The 11211-nt window shown below is 52.2% G+C and overlaps 1 protein-coding gene across 1 annotated transcript; it reads right to left on the bottom strand.

Moving 5' to 3' along the window:
• Nucleotides 1-2709: 2709 nt before the first annotated feature.
• On the bottom strand, nucleotides 2710-10036 carry LOC122377545 (forkhead box protein C1-like). The gene is made up of 5 exons (XM_043357661.1): nucleotides 9853-10036; nucleotides 4494-4649; nucleotides 3723-4059; nucleotides 3296-3474; nucleotides 2710-2970 (listed from the first exon to the last, which is right to left on the bottom strand). The coding sequence occupies exons 1-5, from the start codon at nucleotides 9955-9957 to the stop codon at nucleotides 2710-2712; spliced, it is 1038 nt and encodes a 345-aa protein (XP_043213596.1). The 5' UTR covers nucleotides 9958-10036.
• Nucleotides 10037-11211: the final 1175 nt, after the last annotated feature.

Raw genomic sequence — 11211 nt, forward strand, 5'->3', positions numbered from 1 at the left:
CCTGCATGTTTCCTTGCTTTTGGGTAGCTCAGACGGCGCTTCGCACTAACCATGGGTGACGGGATATCGACTCTGGCTTAAAACAGACACTTCAGGAAGGATATGTATTCAGTTCAACAAACAACACACCAATAACACAGTTGGGTCACGCAGTAAGTATCTGCAGGCGGGGGCGGCTCGGCGCGCTCCCGTCCCCCGCTCCTCTGTTATTGCGCGAGCGCTCGACCAGCCTACCAGACGACGGCGCGAGGGGCGGCTACCTGCGCGCCTCTATCCCTACCCCGGCGGCTACCCAGCCGGCCGCGGCGGCTCTCTATACGGTCCCGTATCGGCGCGGTGCGCGCTGCCGACGCCGACCAGCGGCCGTCAGACAGCCGACTGCACCAGACAGCTGCGCACGAGCAGCGCTCACGACCAGCGTGGCGCAGAGAAACGCAGCGGCCGTCGGAAAACAGTGGGCCGCGCACTGAAACTAAACCCGTATCCGTGTGGCCCTTCGGTACAAATGGCGCGTTACTGTAAGTGCGGTCGGCTTTGAGGAAGAAGTTGGGGGCCAGCTGTAAGGTTATACCACCCTGTTTTCGCGTGACCTTTGTCATAATACCTCCGGCCTGCTTTGTCGTAAGCTCCATCAATGTGCAATTGGAATGTAAATTGTATCCTACTTGTCCTCTGCCAAACAAGCACTTTTACTCAAATGATACTGGGCGACCCATTTTGGAGTAGACCCAGCTAAAAAACGATAAATGTTTCGCGTAGTTCTGAAGTCATTTTAATCCAATACCTACCTTACATTAGCCAACTAGGATATCAATTGTTAACAGGAATTGACTAGTTCTTTTCTAACGTTATGCTTTTTCACGTGAAGCCGTCAGCTCTTACGCCACGTAACTCGGCCAGGCACAAAGACCAGCCCTCGAACAATCTAGGCTAGGACATGATCAAAGTTATCAATTGCGCATGGGCTGTGCGCTTTATCCAAGCTACGTTATAATTAACCACTGGCACCGCTGTCCAACAGATGATGACTAGTCTGTAGCGTCAACAAATAACACTCGAGATCAACTGCAAAACAACCTACGGAATACACTAATTGTGCAGGCCGATCTGGCTACGGCTAAGTTGCTATGACCTGCGTTTTGCCAATATGCAGGCACTTTTAGCAGTACTAAAGAACAACACTATTATGTCAAAATTATGGTCAATACGTGGCAAACTGAAAACTTGATACATATGTAACTACCAACTACCATGTGTTAAGTTATCAACCGGTCAGACTGAGGTCCCAATGCAGAATTCCTGCGACAAAGAAAGCGCTCATGGCTGAGCCTGTCGGCCGTCTCGACTCTCGGCGGCGCCCATTTCAGGCTGGAATGTCACACTGGGAATGGCACGTTCCGTCAGTCTGTCTCGCACAAAACTGACCCCTGCAGCACGCACAGCGTCTCCGCGATACCGAAACCGCGCTCAAAACATCCGCGGGCCCGGCGTTCGTCAATATCGATACATGAGATCGGAATCTGAGTCCGTCTGTCTCCTACTGGGAGACAACCTCGCGGGGCCGGCCCGGCACACAACGGCCCGGCCCGCGTGTAACCTGCCGCCGGCTTCCGTGTAAGGCTGCTTCTCAGGCACTGTGATAATGTCGCAGCTCGGGAAAGTGCTCAGACAACAAACAAGGCACCGTTGGGAGCAGGACACCGCCGATCTCCGTCCAAAAACCACCAATATTTACAACAAAGTGCGCACCGCCGCACCGCACCGAGGGCAAGGCAGGGGGCCAGGGCGCCGCTCCTAGACAACAGTCGACCCCCCCCCCCCCCCCCCGAGGCACTTGTGGGACTACGGACTTCACGCCACGAGCTAGGCGCTGGGAGTGCAGTTCCCTACTAGCACTGGACAGAAAAGTTACAGGACAACACTGTCGATTACGCACTTCACTTGCGGTACCATGAAAAAGTGTGGGTAAATGTTGGCGGCTTTATCATTTGAATGCAACTCTCGTGTGGCTGGAAAGACAGGATAGCACAGAAATGAGCTATCTATAGGCCAGAGGGTGCAATGACGAATGGCACACAGGTGAGTTGTGCGTAACCTCCAGCAATTACGTCGGGCCGTGGCATGGCACTATAATCATTTGTCTCTAGTGGTCTCGCCTACACGCGACGCCATACGCGAACGCGGTAAGACCATGCATCGCCGGCGCTCAACGAGAGAAACCCGCCGCCTTGGCCAAACTGAACCACTGGTCTGCTAATTCTGGTTTTCAAAAACGTTTACCGCCATTCCAGATTAAGATTCAATCAGCAGAGTTTTCAGCCAGATGCAGGTGGTGTCGCTCCGTTCTCCGTCTGTTTGTCGTTTCGTCGTCTGTTCGTCCGTGTGTTCGTCTTTCCATCCGTCTACCCGTCTGTCTGTCCGTCGGCCTGAGGCACTTCCCAGTCTGTCACTCGGTCCGCTCTCAGGCTAGCTGCGAGTATTAGTGACTCTGTCACTTCTCAGCGCAGCCAGTCCCAGTAACTGTCCGCCTCAAAGCAGCGAGTCCCAGTGACTGTCCGCTCAAAGCAGCAAATCTCAGTGACTGTATCCGCACTGACCGAGTCCGAGCCATTCGGTCTGCTTTCTGCGAGTCTCAGTGACTGTCCATTGTCCACCCCTGAGAGCAGTGAGTCCCAGTGACTGTCTTATCTCAGAGCAGTGAGTCGGGTCTCAGAGCAGCGAGTCCCAGTCGTACTCGCAGTCAAAGTCGTCGGCCAGCTCGGCCGGCTGCAGCGCCGTGGAGCTGCTGACGTGTGGGCTGAGTGTGGTCAGGCTCTGCAGCTCCTCGCGCTCGATCTTGAGCCCGCTCGGCGCCCCCTCATCCGGTACCTCGTTGATGGTCACCGTGGCGCCGGAGCCGTGGTTGCGGAGGGACAGAGACGAAGAGAGGAAGCTGGAGCCCAGGTTGAGATCGGCGGCCTGCGCGGCCAGCTGGGGGCCGGGCCCTGAGTCGGTGCCGGCGGTGGGGGCGGCGGTGACGGCCGTGGCGGTGGCGGTCGGCGGCACGGCGGTGGTGGTGGCGACGGTGGTGCCCTCGTACGGCAGCGGGCTCGGCCCGGGCGCTGTCTGCTCCGGCTGGTACGTCTGCCAACGCAGGGGACGCTGCTGAGGCGACGGCGGCACAAAGCGGGATCGGGGCCATCGCTCTCAACCAACACACAAGTCTTCCGTCTGATGCTCGCATTTTCTCTGCTTCTCACGGCTTGCGGTCCCACCATTTATCCACCCCGCAATCGCGCCCGGCGGGCGGTCTCACCTGGAAGGCGCTGGCGTGCTGTGTGCTCTGCACGGTGTAGGGCGCCAGCAGGGCGGCCAGGCTGTCTGGGAACTCCTGGGCGTTGTGCGCGATCACCTGCGCCAGGTCAGCCGGCGACAGCAGCGACTGCAGCGACTCCATGGCGTTGATGTCGCTGGCGCTGATGGCCAGACACGGAGCTGCCGAGAGGAACGCGGTTATAGGCTGGTCAGAGGGCAGGAGAGGCCATGGGCCGGCGCGCGATTAAGACACGTATCAGTTTTCTGCCAGCCGGTTGAAAGAACATTGAACGGTAGCTACGACGAAGACGCTTTACGAACAATTTACTCGTATTTAATATTGAAAGAAGTCGCAAAGTGCTATCCCTCCAGATTGCTGGCTTTCTCTTCTACCATTTCATTTACCTGCGCCGGTCCGTTCAACCCACCTGTCATGTCCGTCTCGGCGGCGACGGGCGCCGCGGCCGCTACCGCCGCCGGCTCCTGGTGCCACGACTGGCCCACCACCCACAGAGGGTCCGCCTGGCTGTGCTCCTGCCCGGCCGGCGCCGGCGCGTATCCCACCGCTCCCACCGCGTCGGCAGAGACGGGCACCGGTACCGACAGGGGGTCGGCCAGGGAGACGGGTAGCGCCACCGACACGGGCAGCGGCGCCGCGCCCCGCACCGGGGGCGCCGCCGACACCGGATGGGCGCCCGCCAGGGAGGCGGGCACCGGCGGTGGGGGCACGCGCTTCTGCGGCGGCGGCGGGGGGTACGGCGAGTACTGCAGAGAGGAAAAACAACGGTTAGGACGTTCGTCATTTGCGGGGGCGTGGTCCTGGTAAAAGCAGTAGTGTATACGTGATTTGCATTACTAGGTCAAAGATGAGTCCATGACCATAGTGGTCACTGATTATTATGCTATACGTTCCCGTGGAGAAATCCATAAAAAGTGATTCTTTCTTGCTTATTAACTGGTTTTCCTCAATTTCATTGTAGTTAGCTTTTTTAGCCCTAATTCGGCCTCTGGTGAAATTACGAAATGAATGAAACAGTAATTTTCCCGGCACGGGTTAAACTCATTCCTCGTTATCTGCACCGTCTATGGTCACTGCAAAACTCAGCTTCAAGAAACGTCATGCTGTCAATGAATGATGACGTGACATGGCATGGACGATATGTCCTCCACGAATCCAGTTGCGGCACCTGCCTACTGACCCTGGTGCCGGCGTGTTTCCGCTTCTTGGAGGAGCCGGCCTCGTCAGGGTTGTGCGTGGGGTCGATGGCCCAGTAGCTGCCCTTGCCCGGGTCATCCTTGGTGCGAGCCACCTTCACAAAACACTTATTGAGCGACAAATTGTGACGGACGGAATTCTGAAACAGAAAAAAACGAATATGTTGGTCAATGGTCATGCCGTGTACATAAATAATAACATTGAAAAGGTCGGTTACATCAGTGAAGGCTTGGTCGGCATCAATTTGACTGCTAAATGAAGCAGGCTTTAGTCGCTCATCCAGGGCCAAGTGGAACTTTCTGGTAAAAATTGTTCGGCAAGAATGTGCGTGACTAACGTGTAGGCTGGATTTACGCAGCAAATTAGACCGCTCTATTTTAGCGCTCCGTCCAGCGCTGCAGACGGCAAATGGCGGCCTCGCTCCAGAATGCGTACCGCAGGTAATTACATTTTTATCACGTGCCATCATGGCTGTGGCTCGGTCGTTGGTGCGTTCTGCAGACCAGTATATTCTATATTTGCCCTGGCTAATGTCCGAATGGCGTTCTGCAGTGCCGTCTGCGCCCCATTCGGTTAATGTGCTCGCAGCGCCCGTTCTCCACCGTCAGTAATGCAAATGTCAAACGGCCACCAGTGCTACAGTGATGTATGTGGGATCGGCATGTGCTGCGCATTGTGTCCTGTTCATTGTGTCCTGTGCCACCGGCGGACTGCGGCTGCAGCTCGGAAATCCGCCGTGACGTTGAAGAATGCGTTCAGGCACATTGCTCCTTTTCAATAGAATTATTTGATTAAGTAGCTTCAAGCTTGCCAAGCGTGTCGTTTTGCTTTGCTGAAAAGATTACAGTGCCCCATTCATTGCCCGTTCAACCTTGAAGCATTTATCATCTTTCATTCAGCTGCCGTACTATAATTAATGAGACTGATGACTAAGCAGGACTTAGGGTCGATCTTCTACTGGTCCAGCGGAAATCAGGAAGTTCTGCGTTTTTCAGGAAGCCTCCGCGTGACGGTTAATTAGTTATTCGCTGCCAGCACAACACGCGGCGGGGTTCGAACTGCCAGTCGTACCGGCCCGGAAACCCCGCGCTCCGCTTCCGGGAAGGAGCTGCGGCTTCAATCGACCTGCGCTATCCATCTGTTGTGGTCATTCGACGAGGGAATTCACGCATCGCTTGGCTGCCAGCAGCCAGTAAGGTCAAAGGCCTCGGGGACAGAACTCTGCATTGGTCTCAACTCTCATCTGGGGCGAGCTGCTGCAATGTTAACGAGAGTTTCGCTTCGTATACCAACTAAGGAGCTGGTAAGTTAGTTTCCGTTTCCGTTCCGTTCCGTTTAGTTTCTTTAGATACCATCACTACAGTCGCTGTAACGGTTCGAAAAGTGCGTCAACGGTGTCCCCACTTACAACCTAGTCTGTCTCAGTAATCAGAACATTACATTAAATATGTATAATAGCTTGCCTGACTCCGATTTCGGTAATCTCAAGCCTCCAACCAGGCCTCTCGCTGACCCGGCTGACCCGGCTGACCCTGAGCGACCTGTGCTGACCTTGACCTACCCCCACCCCCTCCCCGTTTCCGGCGGCCCTCTGACCGGCGCGGCGTCCATTGACGGGCGGCACTAATGACCGCTCAGCGGCGGCGGTTTTTACCCGTCGGCCGGCGGCATTGGCAGCACCGGGAGCCTCCGGCGCCGCTGTCGGCAGGTATATGGGATTAATCAATACCGGCTGCACGGCTCGCTGCCGCCGTCCGCCGCCGGTGGTAACACCGCTCCTGACGGAGTCCGACGGTGGAGGGACGCAGGGACCGTGTAAGGAGACCCGTGTGTTACCTACAGGAGAGTAGGTAGAGCGGTGGTGTGAGGAGGATGGGTGTTAGTAACACGGGGTCGGTCAAGACGGAAGCTGACAGACGAGACGACGAGCGGGCGTTCAGCGGTGAAAAACTGATGGAAAATGAGCCGGGAAAGTAGAGAAGGTATATTTAACGCTCACGCTCATATGTAACGTGAGCTGCTGCTAATTAATGCGCCGTTTTGCTCTCGCTCTCACTACATGCTGAAGTCATGCTGAACCTATTTGCTGAAGGTTTAGATATTCAATGCATGGTTTCACCTGTTCAGTCGCTCTGAATGAAATGACTGTCGTCGAGAGAAACTTACCCTGAATAGTAACCAACCGATAAGATACTACACTCAGGCGTCATATGAAACCAGCATCCGGTCCGCTGTGCCAACCTTCTGGAGATTTTGTCACGAAAACATACACATAAATATGAGAGCCAAAATAGCATGTAGGCGGGTCTGTGCAGATTTGATGCGTTGCTATTTTTGCTAACCAAGGGACTAGTGAGAGTATCAGCCAAATCCAATGATAGGGGAGACTGGGGCTATGCGTTACACTTTTTGGTCTTCTGCACTTAGTGGCCAAGCTATTCAATGAAATTGCACCAATTTTGGTCACATGCTAGCTGAATCAATTTGGAAAGCACATGCAAACTTTCACTTCTTTACGACTATTCACTTTTATGTGAAATTCAGAAAACCAAAGCAAGATTTTTGGGGTAAGTTGAAAAATTGTGGGGCAACTTGATACACGATATGGGGTAACATGTTACACTTCTTTTTTCGTAGTTTCTTCATCATTATAACGGTCATTGGCCGTCCTATCGGAATCGATCGTAAGCCTCCCTAATGGATAATACTAAACATGCTTTCCTTTCTCATTGAAAGGCAAGAACAATAAAGCATAAACCATTACTGTACTCCACACGCATAAAAAGGCTCATCAAACATGGCTCAATCTCTGATTTGCCTTTACAGCGACGCCAAGGGCACCATGCATTGCCATACTGACCGGAGTTTGATTTTCTGCACGAAATTTACGCCCAGGTGAAATGGAGCACGCTATAAGCAGTCTTGGGTAGCCATCTTTAAACATGCCCCGGCCCTGCGGCGGCCGACTTTCACAAGACTGAACTCAAATGTTTGTTAACATGAAGAGGCTAGTGCGTTTTACTTGGTGATCTTACAAAAGAAATCATCGCTTAATTTTGTGAACATACATTCAACATTCTTACACAAATAACCTTGACAAAAAACGACCCAAAGTGTTGGCCAGCAAAAAATACTTTTGCTGTCACAACTTACCCCAGTGCGCCTACAGGGCGACATGGCGTTCCACCAGGTCTGAGCCTGCAGTGACATGTAAAATGTGCGTAACCTTTCTGTTAGCGTAAATATTGGCGCCATATCAAGAGTATTTTTAAAGATATTTCCTTTGTAACAACTTACCCTTGTAACAACTAGCCCCACTCTCCCCTAACCGCTTAATCTCTGGCTCTGGATAGTTACAAGCCCTTCCGGTCGGCAAGTTCGAATGTATATGAGTACCAGCCAGTAGCTCTCCATATATAGCTTGCAAGGAAGTCTGATGTGCCACGAAACTACTGCTGCATGTGCACTGAGCAGTATGTGCTTGCTCGATAGCTAAACACCACTGCTGTTTCTGTCTCTAATTCGTTTTAGTTCCAAAATAGCGTGAAGTTACGTCAAAACATTATTCACGATCAATACCTACCGTGGGTTCCAACATCTAGGTAAATTATTGTCGAGAACACTTACGATCAATATTGTGAATATTCTGACGACTGGGGACGGCCAGGTGACGTCATATCTCCGACAGCAAAAAAAAACTGTCGATCTCCGTTTTTGCGCCGCCCAAATGTCCATACATGTCTTATCCGTTCCTTGTATTAATACATGAATGCCACGTATGTCATTACGGGAGGCCGCCGGCGCTCGTTTCCTCGTGGAATGAATTATTGGTGAGGTCACATTACCCCTGCTCAGAGGGTGAGGGAGGGGGCGTTTGATGGACACGGTCAGAAGGGCGGGTCGTAGGTGGTACAGGGCCAGCAGTCACCGTTTGCGGGGCGGTGGAATTATACCAGCAGGATGGAGAATGGTTAGAGGTCGGACTTTTGGTCGTCTCGGGTGTGTCACCAGTTTTCTGTCCAGTACAAGGCTGGACGGGAAACTGGTGGGCTGGTGATGCCGCAGATGATGTCCGCTGAGAGACGCAATCAGCTTAAAGACTCAGCGATTTTCTTCCCGCAGCAACTGTTCTGTCCATTTCTCTTTTATACTACCAAGCTACCAAGCATGGCTAAGCAATGGTGGTTGGCTTCAATTTTCGTAAACCTATAAGATGATATCAACTCATAAAAAACGCAGAAATGATATTAATCGACTCGGTTGGCCAATAGGGTGCAAAAAAAAACTTCCCACTGATGAGGATCACAGCCAAACAGTTTTATTGCGCTGCTAGGAAGCTTTCTTCATCTGTGGAAAGGCGGCGGGCCCTTACTTCTTATGCTATTTTGCATACGAAACCTTTCAGTGCATTCGTTAGTCGGAAGTCCCTTTTTGTTTTAACATTAAGCTACAAAGCCAGCGTCTGTGACGATTCACCTGGTGTATAAAAACCTATACGCTACGTATTTACTGTCTTACCCGCCTGAAGCAAGCTTTTACAAGAACCAGTTGATAGAGAAATTAAAGGCATGCAAGCGGCCGTAGAAGCTTACGGCCGCTGCCAATAGATGGCGTTAACTGTTTGCGCCTGTAGCTATACTGTACCGCACTACATAAGGAAACGCTCAGCGCAGCTTCACTGGGAGACGTGTTTAGAGGTGGACTTTAAATCGGAAAAGAAAAGAGAAATACTGTCAAAGCACCGCAGCATATCAATTACGTTTTGTGGAACCTTAAAATGCTTGCCGTTTGCATTGCGGCTGTTACATGCGAATGGAACTTCACTGACTGGTGGCCGGCCAGCGCCTCATACAGATGACTCATTTTAAACGATATAGGAGCTGTGCTGAATGAAGCATAGTGGTGTGGTGAGGTGAGTGAAGTTCGCATACGATCTTGCTGCGTGGCCCAAGATTGCTTGCATGGCCTGCTCTGACCAGAACTGGGCGTTGAGTGCTTGGACACACTCACAATCATTTCAACTATTATCGGTGACGTGGGTAGCTAAGACAGACATGCTTAGTTATTTGCATCATTTCTTATCTGCTTTTCAATTTAAGGATTTCGTAGCGTTTAAATATGAACTGTTCCTGATAACCATGAGTGAGTCGTCGCCTGCGTGGTTAAAACGTCGAAGGTGGATGCTTTTGACAATTGTCATTTTAAGGACACTGACGGTCCATTTTTTCGACAGACTTCTATCCATGAGATTTGTATGGCCGTTCGCTCCGCTCACACTAGTCACACTGATGCAGCTGTTGTATAATGACTGTAGCATTGAAATGATGACGCTGACGTCTTACCTTCCAGCCAGAGACGATGTCTCGGTAGTAGGGGAAGTTCTCGGTGATCCACTCGTAGATCTCGGCCAACGTCATCTTCTGCTTGACGCTGCTCTGGATCGCCATCGAAATCAAATTGGCGTAACTGGAAACACAGAGCGACGACGGTGAAAAGTGGATTGTGAACAGCGAGCGGGTGTGGTTTTTAGTTTTAAGCCGAGAGTTTGAACTTCAGATGAAGATCTTTGAATAAAACAACGATCACATATAGTTACTGCTGGCTTTGGTCGGATATATCGAGCTCAAAATTGTACTTGCGCTGCTTATAGCCATAGCATTCAAAAGTCAGTTGGGTTATGGGTATAACGTTTATTACGTATTAGTTGTGCCCAAAGCTATATTGCTAAAGACCTTGGGTTGTATACCCCCCCCCCCCGTTGAGTGAATACAAATCCCTCTGATCGCCGAGTGGTATGGCGCCCCGTCAGCTCGTCACTCAGCCCGAGCCGTCACCGCTGACCCCGCACCTCGTGTGCAGCGCCGCCCCGCCGCCGCTCCCGAGCCGCTCCAAACACTCATTAGGGAGCAGCGGCGGCGCGGCGGCAGCCCTGTGTTCGGCCGTCGGGGCTGTGTGCGGACCGGCCCGTGAGCCCATTCATCGGCAGCCGCGGCGGCAGGTGCAGCTATCGATTGTGGCCGGCCGACCGCCGTCCACGGCCGACCAGGACCAGGTGGCCTAGGCCGGCGGCAGGACCGGCCCAGCTGGGCGGCCCAGGAACGGCGGCAGGAGCAGACCAGCAGTCTGAGTCTAGGTCTGAGTCGGCAGTCCAGGAGACTGACGAGGCGACGGGACGCTCTCAAAAGCGGCGAGGGTGATTGGATTAGTTTGGGAAATACCTATATCTGTGGTGCATATTGAGTGACTGACACTGCTTAGTGATAGCAAAGTTATGTAATTCGAGTGTGTTATATGTTTAGCTACACTGAGCGGATGCTCAGCGGGGGTGTTTAGAACTAATGGACGCACAAAGCCACCGAAGAAGCGCTAAATTGGCGATGCAATTTTCATTAATGTCTTTCCGGTGAAACGCAAGTAGCTTCGCCTAGGTGAGAAGAATGCTGAATGCGTCATCACCGTTTTGTTTTATGCTGCGGTTCTGATAATGCGGCCCGATTTACTGCAAAGGTCTATAATCCATTCGGGTTACCATGCGTCTTTACGCCAGCAGCGCACATAACTTTTCAATCAATGCTTTTATTCAATCAAGTAAAGTCATGATTATATTGAGACCAGCATTGAAATAGATGGGAAAGAAAGTTAAGAGTGCTCATATGGAACGAATATTTAAATAACTAACACTATATGCTGCGTGCAGCGTG

This window comes from Amphibalanus amphitrite, unplaced genomic scaffold (genome assembly GCF_019059575.1).
Source record: "Amphibalanus amphitrite isolate SeventyFive unplaced genomic scaffold, NRLGWU_Aamphi_draft 000047F_arrow, whole genome shotgun sequence".
In the NCBI taxonomy this organism is placed as follows: Eukaryota; Metazoa; Arthropoda; class Thecostraca; order Balanomorpha; family Balanidae; genus Amphibalanus; species Amphibalanus amphitrite.